This window comes from Magallana gigas, chromosome 1 (genome assembly GCF_963853765.1).
Source record: "Magallana gigas chromosome 1, xbMagGiga1.1, whole genome shotgun sequence".
Lineage (NCBI taxonomy): Eukaryota > Metazoa > Mollusca > Bivalvia > Ostreida > Ostreidae > Magallana > Magallana gigas.
The window spans coordinates 74,166,431-74,192,809 of record NC_088853.1 but is presented as its reverse complement, the minus strand read 5'-3'; the positions used below and the strand labels follow the sequence as shown (position 1 = coordinate 74,192,809).

Genomic DNA, 26,379 nt, shown 5'->3' with positions numbered 1-26,379 from the left:
GAACAGGAAAACGTTTCTACAGAAAATTCTTACCTCTAAATCGCATACATCATTTTCATTTAACAATAAAAAATCCTTTTAAAAACATTGACGTAAACAACACGTATGCCAACTTTTTCTGACATGACGTCATATGACGTCAGTTCCTTGCCCGAATTTGTCCGACAATTTACGAAAACTGACGAGCGCAAGGAAAGTTAGGTATGACGCCACAGTGATCTCGCGTTTTAATTTCCTGCGTTACATTTAGAGGTGGATCATGCATCTGTACTGGATGTAACTTGTAGGAAGTACTCAGTATCAGTGTTAACGGGGACTCTTTGGCTGATTAGTTTTGTTTTGATAATCTTTTTTGCTTAGTAAATACACATGCAAGTTCCATGCCAAATTTACTGTCATATTGATCCAATCATATATGCATACGTTAGGCAGGTGACAAACAATTATTAAAACAGAAAAGTCCAATCATTATTAGATCTACGTGCAGCCACGTCATTTTGTAAGTAATAAATAAAAGAAAAAAAATAAACTGTTAAAATATCTACATATACGAGGGTCAATCAAAAAATACGAAGACAATGTGGCTGTTTATCATACATTTTTCATGAAAGTCATACTTAACAGATTAATCTGTGCACCAACACTTATGTTATTGATATGCGAAGTTTTAGTCCATTTGATGAAACGGTATTTTTGTTACCCCTTTTTAAAAACAACATGTTTTGTCACCACGGCGCACGGTAACCTTCAAAACATGACGTCAAGATTAAACACGCACATTTTATAGATATACCCCATATTTATATCATGCTTAGTATCTTGTGCATTGGTCCTTACAATTTAAAATGACACTGAACCACTTAACATCTTATTTGCACACATGTTTTCTAGAATCATAAGTTAGTTCCTCAAAGTTTTAATTTTCTAACCGTGTATCTCTTAGTTTACAGTTAGGATAACCCTGAACGTTGGTTGACGTTACTTCTTTTATGACCAAATATTTACAGATATTCTACTCTTTTTCGGACTGTTTTATATTCAGAATACAATGACCACCACCCCCACAAAATTTATTACAGTTTAACACAAACTTGCAAATAATTGTTGACTTATTTTATGCACCATTGAGCATTTTCACAGCTTGTATCGGTTTTTTCCTGAGTTAAATCCATTTTGTTTGTACTTTTCGTTGCGCCGTGACGTCCGGCGACGTCGATGTTTTAGTCAATTCTAAAGAGGACTATCTGTCTTTAATTACTAATATCTGTTCGACAAAACAATATATCCCGTCATCATTTGGTACATATAATACCATGACTATATCAAATTTGAAGTTTCAATATTATGTGGCTTTAAGCCCAATTTATAGAGATATTACTTTCAACATTATATGATTTATTGTTGACATAAGACAAATTTTGACCGTGCGCCGTGACCTTATTTTTACAGGATTAGATTCTAAATAATTCTTAGAAATAAAGAAGTTTATGAACCTTTTTTTTTGAAAATTGTTTGAAACTATTGATAAATTATGTCTTCCAAATTTAGTAATGATATGACGTTAAGTAACATAGTTATGACAAAAGTCTTCGTATTTATTGATTGGCCATCGTATTTGTTATAGTTGCATAATTTATGTGGTCTTACCTTTCAATAATATTGGATATCACACACTACAAAAGGGTGAGGGCACATGTTTTCAACGCTTATATAGCGTTCAAAAATTAAAAAGATTAAATTTTGTTTTTAATCTTTTTAATTTGTGTACGCTATATAAGCGTTGACGACATGTGCCCTCACCCTTTTGTAGTGTGTGATATCCAATATTATTGAAAGGTAAGACCACATAAATTATGCAACTATAACAAATACATGTAGATATTTTAACAGTTTAATTTTTTTTTTTACAACAATTGATTGAACAAAATTGATGCCACAGAGGAAAATAATTAAAACACATGTTACAACAAGGAACAAAATTAGAAATGACACAAATACACAATTTATTGATTACTGATCATTATTAAAAGGTAAAGGAATGATGAAGCATAACTGTATTTACATAAAAAAAACCAAACGGCTTTGTGTTTATCAAAATATTTTAATAAGTATGTTTAACATTTTATTAAATAAATGCGCAGTGGTAGTTTGTTTAAGTGTATAAGCATAGAAAAGGACCATTAGAATAAAAGTTTGATAACGGTTCCTTGCGGTGGTAAAAGTTTTCGAGACAAAGCCAGAGTTTTGTGGTTAGGGCAAGTCCAAGGGTTGCATTTAACAATGATAAGAGATGTGTTGTTCCGTCTGCGCTCGCCCCAACGGTCACACCATAAAACATATGCGCGCCGGCGGGCAAAGCGAGCTCTAAGAACCAGTGTGCGCAGGAACAAGAACGAGCTTAACCTACAGTTCATCAAACAAGTTTTTTGTCTACGTCGCATACTGCTCTCTAATGATTTCATTCTTGGTGCTATGCCGAAAATGGCCAACGTTTAACTCGTAAATTACGGTATCTTAAGGTTTGAAGACACGTTTAGAGTACTGCATATGCTTTGGCGAGACTCAAGAGATTTGTAAGTTGCTTTCATACCTTCGTATTGAGTCGAGATACGTAAACAAAGACGATCAAAATTATGGATGATGTCACAGTGCTCTCGCGCTATATTAATTTAGAGGTAGATCAAACACCTGTTATGCGTGTACTAGCTATTTCAGTATAGACTGCGATACCTGTCTCATTGACATATGATTTTTTTAATATAGAGATTAATGAAATATATACTAGCAAGAGCCATACGTACTGTCATATTGATTCATTTTTAAGCTAATCGTGCATGCATGTAGAGTAGGCAGGTAAATATATAAGTTTATCAGTAGGGAGGAAATAAAGAATAGGATATTTTGAACTAAATAAAAAAAGAATAAAATTATGTAGATATTGCATATAGTCAAACCATTTTGAAAAGTGGGAAATTACACACCTACAAACAGGAACCGGACACACATACTCTCCCTCTCTCTCTCTCTCTCTCTCTCTCTCTCTCTCTCTCTCTCTCTCTCTCTCTCTCTCTCTCTCTCTCTCTCTCTGGAGAGGGGTAGGGGGTTGCGCTGTATGCATCATGACCATTAAAATTAGTACATTTCCCCCGGCATACTTATTGTAGAGAAATAATTTCTCAAAAATCATTTGACGTTCGTTGATACATAAATAACACTAGGTAGACAATGATGCAAGGTATTTGTAATTCTTCCTGCGATTGCCAGAACGGTAGCACCGTGAAACATATTATAAACTGTATACAGGGAATTATTCGCTATGTTTATTTTTCATTTCACCCTCGTTGTCACCAGGCGAATTTAAGACTTAAGTAACAACTGTGACTTGGCTAATTCACGACAGAGCAAAACTGTTTACAAGTGCAGAAGGGTAAAAATTACACGGGACAAAAATAACCCTGTATACAGTATCTTGATTAAGATATAGATATAAAAGCCCTAATCTAAGAATGCCCTTCGTATTTGAGGAAAGTTTTATAAATAAAAGGTTTCTAAAAGTTTAATGGAAAAGGAATTTAAAAAAATCCCCCTCCGGATAAACTATTTTGCATCTTAGCAATTTAAACAAGTATATTTGAGTTTTACTTTTTTCTCTATCTGCTTTTGTTAATGGGATTTTGAGGTGGGGGTGTATACAATTGTTTATATAACTAGATCTCGTTACGAGTAACGAGTAGGTCTTCAGTCCGATTTTGTTTTATGTGATACAATGAAATATCGATACTCTCTGCCAAATATGAGATCCTGGTGAAACTAGGTTGTTTGTCTCTAGACCAGAAACGGACGAAAGGAAGTGATTAATGAAAATAAAAGCTAGTTTTTCTTTATACAGTTGCCTAGCGTACAACACTGTTTATTATCCTAGATGAAACACTAAAGACAATCAGGTAAACTTGTTAAAAACATGAATTGTATGAACTTTTCTCGTGAGTACCGGAAGTGACGGTTGACAAAAGAAACCCGTTAAACAATTCTTCAATCAATTGTCTATCATTCATAAATGGTCGTGTCTCAATCACTTACAGTGAGTAAAATCTCGCGGGTATCAAATTTGTAAAAAGGATAGGTACCTAAGATATTTTATATAACTCACCGGAAGTAGAATATGTGTGCTTATTTAACATATATAAGATTTCAAGAATAAGATCGTGTAATGATATACTGGTATTCATTCAATTCCATGTAAAAAAGTGCTTCTGGTGACAACCAGAAGTGACGACAATTCAAACAAAATAATGTAAACATGGATACATACTTAGGGCTATCATCTCATAAAGTTTGGTTGTTCAAGTCATCACTGTTTTTGAGATCTAGTGGAGTCATTGTTTTTTTTTCTCTCTTCACAGGAAACGGACAAACGGAAATGCTCAGCGAAAGTAAAAGCTTAGTATTTCTTGAACATTAGACACTTGTACTTTATTGTTTAATAATTGAACTAAAATTGTCAAAGAAAAACAGTTAAACTTTCAAAGAGCTTGATTTGTTTTAACCCTTCCGGTGATGACCGGAAGTGACGGTTGACAAAATGAAAGCGATTACACGCATTTTCTATCGAATGTCTATTATCTATCTAAGTTTTGTGTATTGATCACTTTACTTTCTGAGACTTCGTTGGTAAAACATTTATTTTTAAAACGCTTTCTGATTTTTTTGTGATAACCTACCGGAAGTAGAATTGTTTGTTTTTGTTTAACATCGGATACATGACATATATATCTAAAGATTATTACTTTTATTTCAATTCGATATGAAACAAATTAAAGCTGCTTGGTCCGATTTTATATCAAATTTTATGCACGCTTTTAAACGATGGCTATGCTTAGTAGATGTATAATAATAGACATTGAAGTAGTTTTACCCGTCAATAATGCCAAATTTCAATGTAGAAAAATTCGTACAAAATTTGCCAACAAAACAAACGGCAATAAAGGTACCTCGTTATTTCGACTCATGTTAAATTTCACCCTTGACGACGAGACGGGTATAATTGTATTACGAATTTGACATCGCTTTAAATAAAGGTCGAAATGATCAGACACATTACAAATAAACATGTGTACGTTTTGTTCGCTAATATTTCTAAAGTCTGCTTTCTTTACATTCGATGCATAGCATGCGGGTTGAATAACCCCAATCATTCGGGGGACGGAACCAAGCGGTTTCCTTTTCTCAACATTCCCGTGATGCATTTTGGTTTGTTTTTTCGTTTGCCTAAAAAGAAATTATTTTTATTTACTTTATATTTTTAACTTTGAAAGGAGAATGATGCTGCTGGTGTAAATAGGAGAAAGTCCATAACTTTCTAAGATAAACGATTTGTATGAAAAAAAAAATTGATACTGTAATTACAGAAAAATCGGACCAAGCAGCTTTAATAGAAATTTAAAAAAAAATTGAAGTGCTTCCGGTCACGACCGGAAGTTATGACGAATACAAAAATAGTTTAAAGACATTTACAACTATAGTTATATAATCGTACAAAGTCTGAATGCTCAAGTCCTTATCATTTTTGACATCTCAATGTCACAAGCTTTTTGTCGCGGGACAAGAAACGGACGACAGCAGATGAACTTTGAAAAAATTAAAAATTGGATACTTGAGATATAATTTTTTTGTATCACTCCTAAAAATTTCAAAAAAATCTATTGAGCCATCTCTAAAAAACAAAAACAATAGGCACAACTTCAGACTATGGTCTACCTATCCTGAAAATTCCATATTCATATCTTTGACTACGGCAAAAATATTAAAAACAAAATAAATTCAGATCACTTCCTATCACCTGTGCAAAAATTTTGTAAATCGGTTGGATAGTTTCCGAGAAATCGCGTGCACAAAATTTGTGGAAAAAAAAATAATAACTAGATACGACCTCGTTACGAGTAACGAGTAGGTCTTCCGTACGATTTTTTTTAGTTTAAATGATACCATGAAATATCGATACAATTTCTAATCCCCCCCCCCCCCCCCAATTTTAAGATCAATTATAAATACCCAAACCTAATTATGTCAAACATGGGCCTGACGATGACTTTTTCAAACCGATAATGTAGAGATCAACAACTTTGATTTTTTAATGCATATCAAAATATTAATCGTTTTCAAGTTATTTGTAATAGATTTACAAGTCTCTTGGTCCATTATTAAAGGGGCCATACATTTTTCTTGATTTTATTAGATAGAACTTTTGATTCTCTACTACTTTTGTTTTGTCTTAACAAAATATCAACTGATAAAAAGATACTGATCAAAACATATGAAACTTTTGATTCGAAATCTATACCCCATATTACTGCCTATGCAAGCTCCAAGGAATAGAACCACTGGTGCAAAACAACTAAATAGTGCACAACTTCAAACCATGCTCTACCTATCATGAACATTTCAAAGTCATATCTCTAATAGTTTGTGAGATCAGCTCTGCACAAAATTGGTCGTAAAAAATTACACAATCGACCGTAAATCCGGCCCGGAAGTGACGACGACAAAAGGTTAAAAAAACATATAAAATGCAGATAATGTCCCATCATCTGTGAAAAAATTGCTGAGATCGGTTGAGTAGTGTTCGAGATATCGCGTTCACAAAATTTGGGGAAAAAAAATAAACAGTACGAAAACAATAAGTTCTTCCCTTAGAAACGGAAGACCTTAACTAGATACGATCTCGTTGCGAGTAACGAGTAGGTCTTCCGTTCAAGTTTTTAAACGATTGGATTAAAATATCAATGAAATTTCAGAATTCTCCCTTAACCACTTCCTTTTAGTTAATGTATACGATTGTCAATATCCTTTAAAATGCTTAACAAAAAGTTTTGCTTTTTAACATACAGCACATTAAAGATTTAAGATTTTAGTCCCCTAAAATCTCTAATTACGTCATCACTGGGTTTGGAAATGAGTTTTACAAACTGATATTGCTGCGATCAACAACTTTGTTGCTATAATGCATTACAAAATCTTAATCGTTTTTAAGGTATGTGTAATAGGGTTTAGGAGTCTATTGGATCCTAATTATGGGGCCAGCCCCTTTTTCTTGATTTTATACGAAAGGTCTCATGAATACTAACATTTTTTGTTCTTACACCTATCTTAAATTGTTGTTCATTTTTGAGATATAAATGATTGAATATTTTAGGGGCCAGCCCTCTAGATCCTTAATGGGGACAGACACTGGTTTTTGATTAGTGTAATCGATTAAAATCATCAATGCAAGCATTTTCTCTTCTACAATGCCTATATATATGTTTCCTTCTCTAGATATATTGCGTCAAAGTTTAAGTACTTTGGCCCCTAAAAATACCTAATTACGTAATACATGGTCGTGGCAATGATTTTTCTGATAGATATTGTTACGATCAACAACTTTGCTGCTATAATGCATTACAAAATCTGTATCATTTTAAAGTTATTTGTAATAGAGTTTACGAGTGTCTTGGCCCCTAATTCAAGGGGCCAGCCCCTTTTTCTTGATTTTGTTAAAAAGGTCTTAAGAAAACTAACACATTTTGTTCTTGTACTTATCAGAAATTGTTACTCATTTTTTAGATACAAATGATTGATTATTTTAGGGGCCAGCCCTTTAGATCCTTAATGGGGACAGACATTGGTGTTTTGATTGGTGGAATCAATTAGAATCATTAATGCAAGCATTTTCTCTTCTACATTGCCTAACAAAATATGTCTCCTTCTCTAGATATATTGCATCAAAGTTTCAGTATTACTAAAATTACCTAATTACGTACAGACCCTGAAACGTGCTACTACACCAGTTGCACGGTTCGGTTTGTTACGCTTTTTGAACGGTACGGTTCGCTTTGTGAACGGTAAGGTTCGTTTTATGAACGGTACGGTTCGCTTTGTGAACGGTACGGTACGCTTTGTGAACGGTACGGTACGCTTTGTGAACGGAACGGTTCGCTTCTTGCACGGTACGCTTTGCTAAAAATAGCTGCACACTATGTGAACGGTTTGTGCGCTTTATTAATGAGGTAGGCGTGGCCTGAACGCTCTGATTTTTCTCGATATAATTTCGTTTAGTTTTAACCCGATCTACCTCAGCAAGGTGGTAATAATGACATATGATAATGCCATTTTTGGTTTATCTATATGATATTTTACAAATGTATTTCAATCTATTTAAAATCAGAATTTCCATCCATTCCCCTGTTTTTAATACGTTTCCTGAAACGTGTACTCAGTGACAACCGGGAAGCGGGGGTAATTTTTATTTTGATTAGTCTGTTATTATTAGTATTTAGTTTTAGATAAATATAATCATTAAGATAGATTAAAAGAACTGTTTGACTTTAATCCGATATATTTTTTTTAATTCAGCGAGCTGTCAATAATTCTACAAAGCATCTTAAGTTTTTATTTCTATACATGTACTTGAATTGAAGTCATTAAATATTTCTAATCCATTTAAAATTGCTACAAAAAACTGCCCCGACTTTATTCCGATATTTCTTAATTTTCCTTAATCGTTGTCTTGATTCTCGGCTAGTTATTATTTTTACAAGCATCTTTCTTTTTCTTTATTCATAATTCGTATGATCATTCTTTATTGCGTACTACTGTACATGGTACATGATCAAATTCCCTTAGTGAAAAGATGATGTAAAATTACACGCAGTTAATGATAAGATAAACAATGAATTTCAGATAAGAAATCTTGAAATCAATTGTTATATAGTTTTTTGAGTAATGACACGAATTTTTATTCTACGATTTCTGCACTTGTGCGTATACACATATCATACCTACATGTAACCCGTCATCACTTCTCTTATCTTAACTAAGATCGCGTGTTTTGTCAAAATATGACTATTAGTTTTTGTTTTTCCGTTAAACTATACATGTACATGTAACATTTTTCTTACGATATGTACGCAACTGAATATACGCAAGTCAATAGCATTTAATGGCGATATTTATTATTCTGTTGAACAAGTGTCCGCTCTTCACTGTATGCATGCGATTTAGCTGACGATTTACAGATGCTGACTAACCTGTTTATATTTTATTTACCTTTTTACACACAGACTTGTAGAAAACAGGTCACGGAAAAATACCCGGTAATCAACAAATGAATGTTTAAAGTGATAAATATATTATGAATTTATCTAGTAACAAAAATAATACGACAGCGAGGGAAAAAGACTCTGATCGCCAGTACATGAGTTATGTAATCATGAAGTCGGAAGAAATTTATTGTTGAATAATTTCAAATATAAACACTCTTTTTAATAGGGATTTAAGAAATCATAAAACAAAAAAGTTCTCATTCGATAATTTTCTTCTTGCCATATTGGAGGAGCCAAGTAGCACGCGGCACATGGTGTGATCTGTACTGTTATACTTAAACTGATTGACAGGCGAAGCACGTGGAGTCCTAAGATAAAATCCCGCTCAAATGACCAACTATAGGAACCTAAAGCGAAATAATATAGTTCAGAGATAAAACTATAATTTAAGTATTAATATAATCAACACACAATCTCTGTCTCTCTCTCTGTCTCGCTCTCTCTGTCTGTCTCTCTCTCTGTCTGTCTCTCTGTCTCTCTGTCTCTGTCTCTCTCTCTCTCTCTCTCTCTCTCTCTCTCTCTCTCTCTCTCTCTCTCTCTCTCTCTCTCTCTCTCTCTCTCTCTCTCTCTCTCTCTGTGAGAGTGTATGTAATTGTGTGCAAACAATTTGGAATTATTAGATTTTTATTTGTATGAATTTAATTCATTTATTTTAGACTTTCGCAACGATTTCAACACAATGACTAAAAGTTTGTACAGTAGACGATGTATTCAGATTGATCTCGACGGTTAAAATTTTGACGCTATTTCACATAACACATATTAGATTGAAAATAAATTTTAAAAGAGCTGTGTTTGTGCTTACATCTACTTGCAAAATGTTACAATCCAACTATTTACAATATAACTAATCAGTTTTTTTGGTACATTAATGTACCCGGTAAATGATATTTTATTGCAAGTTAAAATATGTGAAAATCCCGCTTGTATATAGACTCGCTGAATTGTTTTACGGATCCACGCGCCGATAGTCTGCCGTGTAGTTGTTTGTGTACATATCTACAGACAGTTCCTTTGTTTTTTTAGAGAATAAGAAAATCCACGAGACAAACAAAGTAGAAGTAAGATATGTTCAGACTATACACACGACAGGTTGTAATGAATTACCAAACACGTGTCCGTGGAAATGTGTGAATACCGGCATCTCGTGTACACCTATTTAAGCGTCCAAATATGCAGAGTTAGTTGTAAAGTAAAATAACTGCCAAAGAACAAAATAAGACAATAACACATGTTGTGTATAGAACCCAAGATGAAAGACGCTGTTGTGTTTTTGATCAGCTTCTGTACACATATATCGCACGAGTGATTTTTGTTCATGTGAAATCACGACGCCATTACCAGCTATGCGGGAAATAAAGTTGAAAGTTATTTAATGAAATGTGTGGTCTTTTTTTCGTTCGATGCTTGCATTTAATTTACTAAGATTTTGTGTACATGTATTTATCTATGATATATCATATAAGAGTGATTTTTTGTTTATTTATTGCTACATAAAAAGCTGAAGTACAAATCACTCGAGTCACCGGTAAAATGTGGTTGTCATTTACTACAGCACATCCACATATATTTAAAAACATGATCTGCAATGTTTTCTTTTCTCATTTTAATTGGTTTAAAGTTTAGCTGTAGATTAATTAACAAATCAAAAGGTCTGCGTAACTGAAGTCGGCATTTTTTTTTAATTTAAAAGGGATATAAAATTATATATCATAATATCTCAACCCTTGTTTAGCCATAATGTATTTATTTCTAAACATAGCTATTTTTTAAACGTCTCAGGAAACGAGATCTCTCTCTCTCTCTCTCTCTCTCTCTCTCTCTCTCTCTCTCTCTCTCTCTCTCTCTCTCTCTCTCTCTCTCTCTCCTCAGAATCACTAAAAGCTATGTAAGGCCCAGTATGTACCCAATGTTTCAAACATTTTTAAGAATAATCAAAATAGTATAACCACGAATTGTCTTAGAAAGGAAATTAAATTAAAATATTTTGTAACTGTTTTAATAAGAATTACAGTTTTAAACCTTAGTATGTGTTTTCTAATCCCGTATAAAAAAATCAAGCAAAATATTAAACTTAACTGGTCAGCGATAATCTCCGTCCGTATTCATCAAGAGACATTAGGTCAATAAGCCGTATATGGAAGTTGCACGCTTATTGCACGGTAAGGTACGCTTTTTTGTCCGTCTGGAGGCGGGTCTTGCATAAATTATCTTGCACGCTTTTTGCACGGTACGGTTCGTTTTGTGAACGGAACGGTTCATTTTGTGAACGGTACGGTTCGCTCTGTGAACGGTACGGTTCGTTTTGTGAACGGTACGGTACGCTTTGTGAACGGTACGTTTCGTTTTGTGAACGGTACGGTTCGTTTCTTGCACGGAACGGTACGGTTCGTTTTAGAGGTGTAGTAGCACGTTTCAGGGTCTGTAATAAATGGGCGTGGTGATAATTTTTTTTCTGATAGACAGTGTTACAGGTCGAGACCACTATATTTTGTGACGTCGGCACAAATTTGCATACTTAATTAGCCATCTGTTTACTTTTATCGACAAACCAATCAGGTGAATGAGTTGCAAGGCATTGTGGGCTACTACAAGTTTCAGTGTATACAAAGCGCATTGAAAATATATACCATTTTGAACTGTCCTTTGAAAACTAATTTTGAATGATTTTTCAGAATTTATGAAATTAATATGGACAATTATGTCCGAACTTCAATGTCTATGCTCGCATTTAAAAAATAGTGCATATGAGGACTTATATCAACCTATTAAAATACCCCATTGTCAATGTTCAAAAGAGAGGTACGTCCTATAGAAATAAAAGCAGCGAGTACCGTTTTTTCACGTGATATCCCATATTTAAGACAACTTTATTAGAATGCGCGTTGATATTTTCTTCAGGGACATTCATCAGAGTGCTTAACGGACAACATACTATATGTTGCACAACTTGCGCTTCTGCGTTTGTATATTTGTGCATTTCTACTACCGTGGCTATTCACGTATGTTAAAAATGTACAGTTACCTGTATTTATTTCTAGTGCACAATGATAAAGTCATCAATACACAACCGTGCAGTTTTTTCGTATCAAAACCTGTTTGTATTTGTATGCGTATGTTTGTCAGTCGTTTGATAGTGATCATTTTTAAGTAACAATTGATCAACTAAAACACCAGTATTTTTCAATGTGAGCATGGAACAAAGTTAATGGTACGTAATGTTACCTTTTTTACCTCCTAAAGGAAAAATCAAGATGTACAAACATTCCGGCAAGCAATTAAATATTGTGAATAAAACAGAAAAAAACCACGTGCGTCTGTTGAATCGTAAACACGTTGTAGACCGTCATGCATTGAAACTCATTCAGTGGATTGAAGAATCATTTTGACGAAAATACTGTCACGTGTTAAATAATGCTTTCCATATAAGGTAGTGTACCCGACCTGTGTTACGATCAACAACTTTGCTTCTATAATGCATTACACAATCTGTATCGTTTTTAAGATATTTGTAATAGATTTTACGATTGTTTCGACCCCTAATTTAAAGGGCCAGCCCATTTTTCTTAATTTTGTTGGAAGGAACTTTATATTCCCTACCACTTTTGTCATATATGTCTTAGGAAAATATCAACTGGTAAAAAGATACAGATCAAAGCGTATGAAAATTTTGAAAAAAATTTCGTACCCGATTTTCGTGCCTAGGCGAGCTCCAAGAAATGGCGGCGCTGGCGTAAAACAAATAAATAGAGCACAACTTCAAACTATAGTCTACCTATCCTGAACATTTTATAATCATATCTCTGATAGTTTCTGATATCAGCTCTGCACAAAATAGGTCGTAAAAAACTACAAAATCGTCGATGAATAGGTACCGGAAGTGACGACAACAAATATTTCAAAAACATATTAAATTCAGATCATGCTTCATCATCTATGAAAAAATGATTGAAATCGGCAGAATAGTTTTTGAGAAATCGCGTGCACAAAATTTGGAAAAAAAAATAATAACTAGATACGATCTCGTTACGAGTAACGAGTAGGTCTTCCGTTCAATTTTTAAACGATACGATTAAAATGTCAATGAAATTTCAGAATTCCTCTCAACCACTGACTCCCTTTCAGATAATGTATACGGATGTCAATATCCTTTAAAATGCTAAACAAAGAGTTAGCTTTTTCACATACAGCACATTAAAGATTTAAGATTTTAGTCCCCTAAAATCCCTAATTACGTCATCAATAGCTTAGGAAATGAGTTTTATAAAAACTGATATTGTTACGATCAATAACTTTGTTTCTATAATGCATTACAAAATCTGTATCGTTTTTAAGTTATCTGTAATAGAGTTTACGAGAGTTCTGGTCCCTAAATAAAGGGGCCAGCCCCATTTTCTTGAGTTCATTCCAAAGGTATCACAAATATTGACATTTTTTGTTCATAAACTTATCTAGAATTCTTGTTAATTTTTTTAGATACAAATGATTGAATATTTTAAGGGCCAGCCCTTAAGATCCCTAATAGGGATAGACAATGGTGTTTTGATTAGTGGAATCCCTTAAAATTATTAATACAGATATTTTCTCTTCTACATTGCTTAACAAAATATGTCTCCTTCTCTAGATATATTGCGTCAAAGTTTAAGTATGTTGGCCCCTAAAAATCCCTAATTACGTAATACATGGGCGTGACAATGATGTTTTGCTGATAGATATTGTAACGATCAACAACTTTGCTTTTATAATGCATTACACAATCTTTATCGTTTTTAAGTTATATGTAATAGGGTTTACGAGAGTCTTGGCCCCTAAATGAAGGGGCTAGTCCCATTTTCTTGAGTTCATTCTAAAGGTCTCACAAATACTAACATTTTTTGTTGTTACACTTATCTAAAATTGCTGTTCATTTTTTAAATACGAATGACTGAACATTTAAGGGACCAGCCCTCTAGATCCCTACTGGATACATACATTGGTGTTTTGATTAGTGGAATTGATTAGAATCATCAATACAAACAGTTTCTCTTCTACAATGCTTAACAAAATATGTCTCCTTCTCTAGATATATTGTGTCAAAGTTTAATCACGTTGGCCCCTAAAAATCCTAATTACGTAATAAATGGGCGTCTCAATGATTTTTTCTGATATATATTGTTACGATCAACAACTTTGCTTATATAATGCATTACCAAATCTGTATCGTTTTTAAGTTATCTGTAATAGAGTGTACAAGAGTCTTGGCCCCTAGATAAAGGGGCCAGCCCCTTTTTCTTGAGTTCATTTGAATGGTCTCACGTATACTAACATTTTTTTGTTCTTACACCTACAGTGGTAACAACGTTATTGTTGACAAGCCAATCGTGTTAAATAGTTCGTGTAACGTGGGTGATCGTTCGTGTAACGTGCAGGATCGTGCGTGTATCAGGAAAATTGGTTTGCATTTTTTACCGTGCGTGTTCGTGCGTGATCGTGCGGTTTTTTTTTTCGTTTTGTTACCTTTTTTACGGAATGCCAGGATTTATTATGAAAACAACGACAAATAGGTTTTGTAAAACATTGTGAATTTAACCCTTTTTAATAGAAGAAAATTGATTCTCTCTTTTTTTTTTTTTTATAGAAGAACATTGATTCTCTCTTTCGTCGTTAAATTCATTTAGTAAGTATTTCCATAGCTAATTCAATCCTTTGTTCGGTCGAGTTATTTTTGCATTATTGATTATAATCAATTTTATATCAAGCATTTATTGAATATAAATCAGCCTATATCAAGCATCAATTGTGTCTTGGCACATAATTTTAATCATATTAGCAAGAGCGATACGTTGAATAAAAGCGGCCAAGCTTACACATGCCCCGTTTTAAACTAAACGATTATTCCCAATGTTTTTCTTTCAAATGAGAATACGATCGATACGCATTCCTATCTGGTCCATTGTATAATTATTTGTTTGAAATAAAATTTATTTAGACGCTTTAAAATTTAGAATATATAGAAATAAATCAGTTATGTACAATAAATTATGAAAATATTGAATGTGAAAAATCAAAATTCTATGGAACAAGGTAACAATTTTACGTGTATCCTGCATAATTAAATCGTACTTAAGGGAATTGGATTACATAAACAGTCAACTCGTATGTAAATAATTTTGAGTAGTTTAAGCATTATCTTCATTTCTTTTACACCTATTTTTTTTAACTTATGATTGAAGTTAATATTCTTTATGGAGACAAAAAAATTAATTTGTGTATGAATCCTATATTGTGTATGAAATTGTTTACTCGTTAAATATGAAAGAGTGCATGACTAAAGTACATGCGGCTTTTCAATAAAACACAAACTTAAAGCAATGGAAATTAAAGCAATACGTTTCCTTAATTCTAATCTTAACAATTTATTTTGATTTTGCGTGTTTAATGGTGTAGATCGTGGTGTTAATCGTTCGGTTGCGTGTTTTATCGTTTTTGTTCGTGTATCGTGAAAATTCAGTAAGTTAGTGATCGTCCGTGTATCGTGCGTGATCGTTCGCGTATCGTGCGTGATCGTTCGTGTATCAGATTCGTGCGTTTCATTTGTCAACAATAACGTTGCTACCACTGTATCTAGAATTGTTAATCAATTTTGAGATACAAATATTTGAATATTTTAGGGGCCAGCCCTCTAGATCCCTAATGGGGACATACATTGGTGTTTTGATAAGTGGAATTGATTAAAATCATCAATACAAACATTTTCTCTTCTATAATGCTTAACAAAATATGTCTCCTTCTCTAGATATATTGCGTCAAAGTTTAAGTACTTTGGCCCCTAAAAATCCCCAATTACGTAATAAACGGGCGTGGCAATAATTTTTTCTTATAGATATTGTTACGATCAACAACTTTGCTTCTATAATGGATTACAGAATCTGTATCGTTTTTAAGTTAGTTATGATATAGTTTTTAAGTGTCTTGGCCCCTAAAAAAAGAGGCTGGCCCCTTTTTCTTGATTTTGTTAGAAAGAACTTTTTATTGTCTACTACTTTTGTTATATATGTCTTAACAAAATAACAACTGATAAAAAGATACAGATCAAAACGTATGAAAATTTTAAATGAAAATTCGTACCCAAAATTCCGTGTCTCAGTGAGCTCCAAGGAATACAGCCACTGGCATAAAGCTAAATAGGGCCTAACTTCAAGCTATATTCTATATATCCTGAAAGTTTCAACGTCATATCTTTGATAGTTTCTGAGATCATCTCTGCACAAAATTGGTCGTAAAAATTACAAAATCGGCCGTAAATCGGTACCGGAAGTTGGAAACGGAAGACCTTAACTAGACACGATTTCGTTGCGAGCAACGAGGAGGTCTTCCGTCTGATTTTTAGAAGGAAATATGACATCATCGACTTTGATTTTTGACAACAAAACATTATATGGAAAAAGGAGTGAAGTACTAATGCTTTATTGTATCGTTTTTATAAGTTCTCTTACTTTGCTGTTTTAAATACTTGCATTTCTTCAAATTAAGATGAACAAGATTAATCTTGTTTACCTCTGGTCCCTAAAAACCCTTATTGGGTAACACATATAAACGTATTATACCTAATCTACCTTTAATAACCATTCACAAAATGACTCCCATTAAAGGGCTATAAATAAAAGATTCTAGAGCCCTTTGATCCCCTAATTTAAGGGGCCACCCCCTTTTTCTTGATATCAAATGAAAGCTCATATAGTTATTTACAAATTTTGTTCAACATGTGTTTAGAAAATCGTTACCGTTCTGGAGTTATATGAGAAAGAAGGTTTTAGGGGCCGATCCTTTATCTCCTTATAGGAAATTTTGAAGGTTGCATAGTGTTAAAAACAGCATTTTATCTTCTGTAATGCATTTCAAAATATTTTTCCTTTCTGAGATATGGGTAATTAAATGTTTGGACTGTTGGCCCCTAAAAACCCTTAATTACGAAACACATGATAAAACCATTACATTGCTAATATACATAACTGTGAGATAAACATATTTGCTTCTATAACCTTTGAAAAAATATCCTTCAGTAAAGGGCTACAGACTAAAGATTTTAGAGCCCTTGGGTCCCCTATTTATGGGCCAGCCCCTTTTTCTTGATATTAAATGAAAGACCATTTAAAACTTAACACATCTTATTCAACAAATGTTTTGAAATTCGTTACCGTTCTAGAGATATGAGAAAGAAGGTTTTAGGGGCCGATCTCTTATCCCCTTTTAGAGGCCGTTTGACGAAATTTTGAAGGTTGCATTTTGTTGAAAACATCATTTTGAACAATTTTTCTTCTGTACTGCATTAAAAATTTTTTTTTCTTTCTGAGATATGGGTAATCTAAGTTTGGACTTTTGGCCCCTAAAAACCCCTAATTGCATAACACATGACATAACTTTTGAAGGTTGCATATTGTTAAGAACATCATTTTGAACAACATTTGTTCTGTACTGCATTTCAAAATATTTTTCATTTCGGAGATATGGGAGAATAAAATGTTGGACTTTTGGCCCCAAAAAACCCCAAATTACAAACACATGATAAAATCATTACATTGCTTGAATAAATAACTGAAAGATAAACACATTTGCTTCTATAACATTTCACAAAATATCTCTCAGTAAAGGGCTACAGATTAAAGATTTTAGAGCCTTTTGTTTCCCTTATTGGAGTGACCAGCCCCTTTTGCTTGATATCAAATGAAATTCTAAACCAATTTTGTTCAACAAGTGTTTAGAAATTCGATACCGCTCTAGAGATATATGAGAAAGAAGGATTTAGGGGCCTATCCATTATCTCCTTATAGGGGCCGTTTAACGAAAATTTGAAGGTTGCATTTTGTTAAAAACATCATTTTGAACAACTTTTCTTTTGTACTGCATTAAAAAAATATTTTTCCTTTCTGAGATGTAGGTGATCTAAGTTTGGACTTTTGGCCCCTAAAAACCCCTAATTACATAACACATGATAAAATCATTACAGTACTTGGATACATAACTGTAAGATAAACATATTTGCTTCTATAACCTTTCACAAAATATCACTCAGTAAAGGGCTACAGATAAAGTACTTTAGAGCCCTTTGGTCCCCTAATTGGAGGGGTCAGCCCCTTTTTCCTAATAGCAAATGAAAGGTCTTATAATTATACATCTTTTTTACATAACATGTCTTAACAAAATATTTTTCAGAAAAGAGATCAACAAAGAAAACCAGAAAAAATACATTTTGTTAAACTCAATTTTCTGGTCCAGGCGAGCTTTGGCGCCTTTCAAGGCAGATCAAAATGACAATAACATTGCAAATCTACAATCTTTTGTCTACTATCCCTGAAAGTTTGAACTCAATATCTTTTTATAGTTTAGGAGAAGTTAAAGTAACAAGCCCCCCTCTTAAAACGCTAAAACGTCAATATCTCAAAAACGGAAGTGACGTCATCAGTATAATAAAAAACTTATAAGGTTCCGAACACTATCTATTATATCTGAAAGTTTCATGAAAATCGGTCGAGGTCTTCCGTTCCTCATGTATTAATCTGTACAAAAAACCAGTTATCTTGTAAACAGAAAATGGATATGATATATACATTTTGTCGTTCATCAAAGTTTGGATGCTCAAGTTTGTGTTAGTTATAATATCTCGTTGAAAAAAGGTCTTTGTCTCGGGATCGGAAACGAACAAACGGAAGTGATTGAAGAAATGGAAAGTAGATATATATTAGTACATTTACCTACAGTACGTTACTGTTCATCACATTGAGTAAAATGTTTTTTAAAAAGTTTAAAGTTAAAAAATAAAAGTTCTTTTGCTTGAACGCTTCGAGTAATAACTGGAAGTGACGTAGGACCAAATGAAACCCGTTAAACATATGTACAATCAATGTCCATTATCTACATGAGTTTTGTGTCTTGATCGATCACAGTTTCTGAGATCTTGTTGGTACTTTGTTTTAAAAAAAGAAGGCTACTTGATATATGTGAGATGTCTTACCGGAAGTTAAACTTTTTTTTACTATGTGTATATGACCTTATGTATCTATATAGCTAAAAAGTTACTTCAATGCTGAATAACCAATTTATTTTTAAAAAGTCAAAATTGGGTGTACTTCTTGTGACGACCGGAAGTTACGCCGGATAAAACAAAATAGTGTTAACAGATGTATATGCATAGGTCTATCATCCCACAAAGTTTGGTTTCTCAAGTCGTTACCGTGTTTGAGGTTTTGTCAAAATAAGGTTTTTGGTCTCTGGACAGGAAACGGGCAAACGAAAATGTTCAACTTGGAAGCGTGGAAACGGAAGAACTTATAAATATGACAAATGCAAGCTAGTTAAATGTGTAAATAATGCACACTGTTGTAAAACAGCTAAAAAAAAAAACGCTTTTGTATTGCAAGTCGACAACTTCGAAATTAAAATAAAATCCCTTGATATACATACAGCTTAATAATGATGAAACGAAACTATCATCGATGTTTAATATGAAGGCAATTCATTATATTTTAATTAATAAGATAAATCAATTTGATTTCTAAAAATTCAAGGAGATGTGCATCTGGAATTTTAGAATCTTCAGGAACCTTGACAAACGCTTGTCAATAGATCTGGAATTGATACATACTCTGCACGCTTCTAAAACATATTTCAAAGAAATTTGTTGTGCATGTATCTAAATGCGAGCTCAAAAATATTTAAAATACATGTAGCTTTCATACGGTTTCGTAAAGATACTAAGAGGAAACAAAAAAAATGTATACGTGTATACGTGTTGTAAAGTTGTAAGTAATATAGGTAAAAACTATACAACCACACACAAGGACACATACAAGTGTAAACGTTTTGCATTGCTCCTATTCAAAGGAGTATTATCAATATTTTGTAATCAGTTTCGTTTCATAGGTTTAAATATGATTAGAAACATTAAATTCTAGTCTATGCTTACTAAGTATCGATTTAAAAATCAATAATCTATTCGTACTTATGTATACATCAATCGTGTTGGGGAAAACATGTTTAATTTAGAATTACAGCATCTTTTAAATTATTGCGTTTATATCATTTATCGGGGTATACCCATCTGAAATTCTTTATACTTAAAGTAGATTTCATTAACGAGTAGTAATGTATATTACATGCGTTTAACAAAGTAAGTCCATTAATTATCAAGTTGATTTAATCTTAATATATTTAGTAATAGGAACAGTTATCGAACAATATGTATTTTTTTAAGTAATACATACATGTACAAATATTTCAATAAATGAGAATGTTTACCTTAATAACACGTAAAACAAACCAAAAATTAAAATTCTCTGTTTATTTTGCCTTAAAAAACTCCATTGTTGTGAACAGATTAAGGACTTACGCATACCCATAAGCAGGCGTACATTTAAACCATGTTTAGTCTCGACTAAGTTTTCGCCTTTTCGTGAAACGCAACTTAGTCTGATTTTGAGGTTTAGTCCCTAATTTAGTTCGGACTAAGCTTACGCCTGGACGTAGGCCTTTTTGAGAAACAGGCCCAAGGTACCTCGTGGATTTGAATACAGTTTTGGGGAGAAAGCGGGTGATCCTTAAACATGATGATATCAATTTATTAAACAAACATTGCAATATTTTCGTTTAAGATTTCAATGATCGGTTGGAAAACAAATTAAATGAAAACTAGTTCCCTTCCTTTACCATGTCAATATGGAATAAAGGGGAAAAAATCAAACGTATATATTTAACTGGCTTGATTATTGCTTGTAGTACATATGCATTAAACTGAATAATGACCATTACAAACAAATATATATATACTAAAGCTTATTTATTGTAAAGATAGACTTGCGAAAAAGATTTGGAGATAATTAAGAATATATACAGTTTATAACAAAAATACATTGATGAAAAAACTATGTAGAGGATTGCTCTTAAATCAATCCCAAAACAGGAACTAATTTATGTCAAGTTTAGAAAAAGAGTATATTGTATTTACATGTATGTACAATGTTACTGTATTAACAAAATCACCAAACGTGGTAATTTTTTCGTTATGACATATATATTCTTCTGCCTTGTTTAAGAAGGTAATAATCAGACAATTTTTTTTAATTAAGTTTTAAAGACTTTATAGATCTTATTTTAAATGCTTGCGTAAATGATAAGTAGCTCTTCAGTGTAAGAAAAAGTAAGATAAAATTATTACAGAAAACAAAACCTCGTCAACATTTGACTGATAGCAATTCTCAAGGTGGTAGGCACAAGTTATACTCAGCGGATTAGATTGGCTGCAAGTGAACAAGATCTTATTATGAAAATAAACTATATTCTACCTTATGGACTTCAAAAACGAAATAATTTAACAAAGGTATATTAAAGAAACTACATATAGAACTTTTGATTGATGAAATATATGTTTATAAATATTTTGTTTGAAACATTTAATTGATAAGAGAAACATTAAATTGTAGAGAATCCGTACCTAAATATTTTGTTGTAAATATTTTATGAATAGGAATAAAATAAATTATAAAGAATCCGTAGCTGTTTCTCTTAATCGTCATCGACGTGGAACCCTTTACTATAACAAAAAATCAACAAAAAACAACAGGAAACAAAAATATGAGTGATAACGATAGAAGGTATTGGCGTATTCATAGCGTATTTTATGATGGTGTTAATAGTGCTAACAGAAGTACACACACTTCAGCTATGGTGAAAATTATGCTTCCTATTGAATTTCGAAAAGGAAAGATTTAAACAAAAGTATGATGAAACAATATACAAACAACTTGGCTGACATAAAGTATTTCATCGTTTTCTTTTTAGATTTAGATGATACTCTCTTGTATATCAATGGCGAAATGAAAAGTAATATTGAGTTGGATGAAAACGCGCCATTGGGAATATCGTGTCGCGTGGATGGAAACCCTGCCCCCACAATACGTCTCAGTAGGGGTCAGGCAGACACTGAACTCGAACAGAGACAGGGGACATGGCTGAACTACACCATAGTCACGGCTCAATGTACCGACACAGACACATATAGATGTAGAGGGACATCTACAGGATTCAGCAACACAGAAAAAGTGATAAACATCAACGTTCTATGTAAGAATCAGGTCCAGTTGTTATCAACGTCTAAACTAGCTAGTATACAAATAGAAAGATGGTTGAGAAATGAAAATTGGCTATTAAAGCTTGTCTAAAATACTATTTTCTTAAAGATAGAGCTAGTCATGTTAGTTTATTTTGAAAAAAAAATCATTTAAGACAAGGAGTTAAACTATATTAGTTTACATATTTAACATTTTAAATTCATGTCACATAATTTCATTTTCGTCTAAAAACCATTGAAAACTAATAATGCTCACAACAGAATTGATAATATGGAAGGCATATGAAAGTATTTGCATCATTTGCATTCTGCAGGTAACACCAGATTTGATAAAGCCGGTAGTTTCAAATCAACATATGGGTCAAAGAGTGGAACGGATACCACAATAAATGTTGCTGTTCCAATCATTGCTAACCCTCCTCCACAATCATCTGACTTCAAGTGGGACGGTCCTATGCAAGTGTCTGCGAGGACAATACTTTCTACAGGAGATGTGTCATACAAACACGTGATCGAAAGCTTCATCCCCGTGAAGGATCATACTTATTTTGGATACTACACACTATCATACAAAGGACAAACAGTCACTAGAATCACAATCAACGCTGAAGGTTACTTTCAATTATAAATTAAATATGATCGCGCGTGCTTTTTTCATGGTTTTGGTTTTGTTTTTATAGGTGGGGGGGGGGTCTTTTTTACTTTTCGTGTATATAGTATAGTTTCATGTATTATTTGCTAAGTTGTTAAATATTGTCTGCGTAAACTTTGTTTATGTAAATATCGTCAAGGGTAATAAATGACAAGACATTGAGAATATCGTGTCACGTGGATGGTAACCCCGCCCCCACTTTACGCCTTGTTAGGGGTCATGCATACACTAAACGCCATAAGATACAGGAGCCATTGCTGAACTACACCATACCCACGGTTCGATGAACCCACACAGACACGTATAGATGTAGTGGGACATCTACAGGACTCAACAACACAAAAACAGAGTGGACTATATTAAACAGTAGATGTTGCTGTTCCGATCACTGCTTACCCTCCTCCTTGCTGTGTGACGGTCATGTCCCTGTGTCTGTTAGGACAACTGTCTCCAAAGGAGACGTGTCCTAAAATCACGTGCTTGAAAGCGCCATCCCCGTTATGGATCCTAGTTATTTTTGAAACTTCACACTGTCATACAATGGACAAACAATCACTAGATTCACAATTATATTTGAAGGATATATTTGTTTACCTATTAAGATAGATGGAGTTTACAATTAAGGACATTTTTATAAATAAATTGAAAAGGATACGTTTTTTAACTTTCGTTATTTTAAACTGAATAAAAACATAGCTGTTTTAAGTTAAACAATACATTATCTATTTATTGTCCTGTTTGTTAAAACTAAAACGGGATATTCTTATGCCAACGGCTACGCAAATTTGACCTGGATATCAGGGTTTAATGGAGGGTCTCCACAATTCTTTATATTATGCATAAATAACGAATCTACTCGGGAAGTAATTGGGAAAGTATCAGATCCAGGAGAGGGAAGCTTTGTCCATTTCGCCTTGGGATTTATGACCCGGGGTCAGGAATTTCGATTTCGTTTAAAAAGCTGTAACAAACTCAACTGTTCCCCAACATCTCTAAAGTATAAATTAATACTACATCTTGTTTTAATTATTTGTGTGTACATACATTGGAATGATATTGATAAGATTTCTTTAAAATGTACGTGTTATTACTTTTTTTTGAACGAACTTACCCTTAAAATAAAAAAAATGATGAAGTGGAACAGATTATTTTTTTTTAAGCTTAACCGAAACAAAGTGGAACGATCAATTATTATTGCTTATTAATTGTCCAGTCTCAAACAATTGCTTATAGACCAATGTCATGCTGAACTTGCCAAGAGAATGTTGTCATTTAAAATAATTATTTTCCTTCTAGTTTATTATATGCGAAAATCAAACTTGTGGTTTTTTTTGTCAGGTAACCTTTTTGAAAATTCAAGTATGGAATCATCAAAAACAAAACAAAAACACGAAGAAAAATAATTTCTTAAAACTTCATATTTACAATCTAGTCGCTGTATTTTGTATTTTCAGGAGAAGTGGCATCGAGATCATCTATTATTGCAATCTCCCTGCTTTCTATTCTCCTGGGTTTGACGTGGTTTACGGTGGCAGTGTTTGTTTTATATAACAGACGATATCGCAATGTTCATCAGAATAGTAAACATGGCGAAGAAAGGACCCAAATCGAAACTCAAAACATGACACAAGATTATGATGACGTACAGGGTACAGATGTATACGAACTTGAAGCGCAAAATATGACACAACATTACGATGATGTACAGGGTACGGTTGATGAAGGAAATTACACGGACCTAAAGGAAGGCAAGACAGTTGCAGAGGGAGATTACACCGAACTAAGGCAACGTGACCCAGAAACTTCTTACCAGGAGTTAAAGGAATGAATATCGACAATCCTATAAAGGAGAAGGAATTTAAGAGAAAGTTACATACGTAACATACTTTATGGCGTTATATACAACATGTTTTGGTTACGTAATTGAAGCAAAACAAGATTATAATTTTTCATATAAATTCCTGTGTAAATATTCGACCCCCTCTCCAAATGTGCCCGAAAAATTTGAATGACATAAATTTACATGAATATGCCTATACAGACGATTCAGCTTTTTTCGCTAAAAATTTTATTTTGAATTTTTTTTTAAACTTCTTAATTATCTTTCCTAAAGAAAAATAACATATCTATATTTCTAAGATATTTCGATTTTCTTTACGCAATAATACATTGTGCCAAATTTGGTTGAGATATGAGTTTCTGAAGAAAATTAAAAAAAAAAACCACACAAAACAAAACCCGTACATACGAACGGAGTGAGTTGGCAAAATGAAATACAGACAGACGGACACGGGACAAAGAGTGATAAAAAAGCTTAAGCTTTCATTTTTGGTGAGCGTAAAATACCTACATACTATGTCTACATTTACCAACAAATGCACAATTATCTATTTTAGTTTGAGTCAGCGCTTTTTATGCATCCATCAATCATTATATTTGTGTTTATTTTTGACTTTGCTTTTATGACTTCTTATTCATTATCTGTTTTATTATTTTCTTTAATTTTTAATTGCATACCATATTTCTCATTTTTTAAAATCAATCTCCGTTTCCCATTTTTTTTTTTAGTATTTCCAAACTTTGTCTTGAAAAAGCGTTTAGGACAATACGTATAATCGTGTAATGTACCTAATATTTAAGATAAATAATAAATAGTTGTTCTTATGCAAACTAAAGTCCAAACTAAGAATCTTTTTATATATATATCAATTAAAATAAGATATGTTTATCTTAGTTAGTTGCAAAAATGATGAGTCAACTGTTTGTTAGTTGTAACAAGTTTGAACAGATTACTTGTCTATATTTAATGACTCCGTGAATAATATTTTTCTAGTCGAGAAACTTTCAAGCTTGAACAGTTACTATTTAATCTTATACATACTGTTTAGACTCATAGGTGATATATACAGCAATGCATATGGTATATATCCATATTGTTTTAAATGATCTGCATATTTTGTTTAACGGTCATGTTGGTTTACAGATTTGGGCTCTGTGCCTAGTCAGTAAATGAACATTTAGTTATTCATGTTTCAACTTTTTTTTTACAATGACTTTTATTATTGCATGTTTAATAGGTTTTTTTAAAAAGACATTTTAAATATACACGCGAATGCATTAAAATACAAATGTGGCAATACAAAAATAAACATCATAGAGCTATCAAAACGTGTTGTTTTGTTTTTGTTATTGACAAGATTCAAACCAATTTATAAATTACGCGTGTATTTAAATTTAAACACGTGAATCATTGTTTAAGAAAGTGAGAATTTCTACCAATATTTGCAAATGGTAGGACCAAAAAAAAATTACATATAATTACACGTTTAGTTAGTTTGTCGCTTCCGGTCATTATGCCAGGAATCACTATTAAAAATATTAACGTCGTTACAAAGTCATTACAACAAACAAGCTAATGGGACAGTGCAAAGTTAAATGAGCAACTTATCAAGTCGAAAAGACTATTTAAAAAAACACAAACACAC

General features: G+C 32.9%; 2 protein-coding genes across 2 annotated transcripts in view; one reads left to right on the top strand and one right to left on the bottom strand.

The window, feature by feature from the left end:
* The window catches only part of LOC105331043 (carcinoembryonic antigen-related cell adhesion molecule 5), a 35,943-nt gene extending 9,887 nt beyond the window's left edge, over positions 1-26,056 (top strand). The window contains exons 6-8 of the mRNA XM_066075203.1: positions 21,954-22,235; positions 22,557-22,853; positions 24,349-26,056. Of these exons, the coding sequence (XP_065931275.1) occupies positions 21,954-22,235; positions 22,557-22,853; positions 24,349-24,722 (953 nt within the window). The 3' untranslated portion in view covers positions 24,723-26,056. The remainder of the gene's footprint in view (positions 1-21,953; positions 22,236-22,556; positions 22,854-24,348) is intronic.
* Positions 1-26,379, bottom strand: part of LOC105337927 (immunoglobulin superfamily member 10) — a 298,746-nt gene that overhangs the window by 40,962 nt on the left and 231,405 nt on the right. The window lies entirely within an intron of this gene.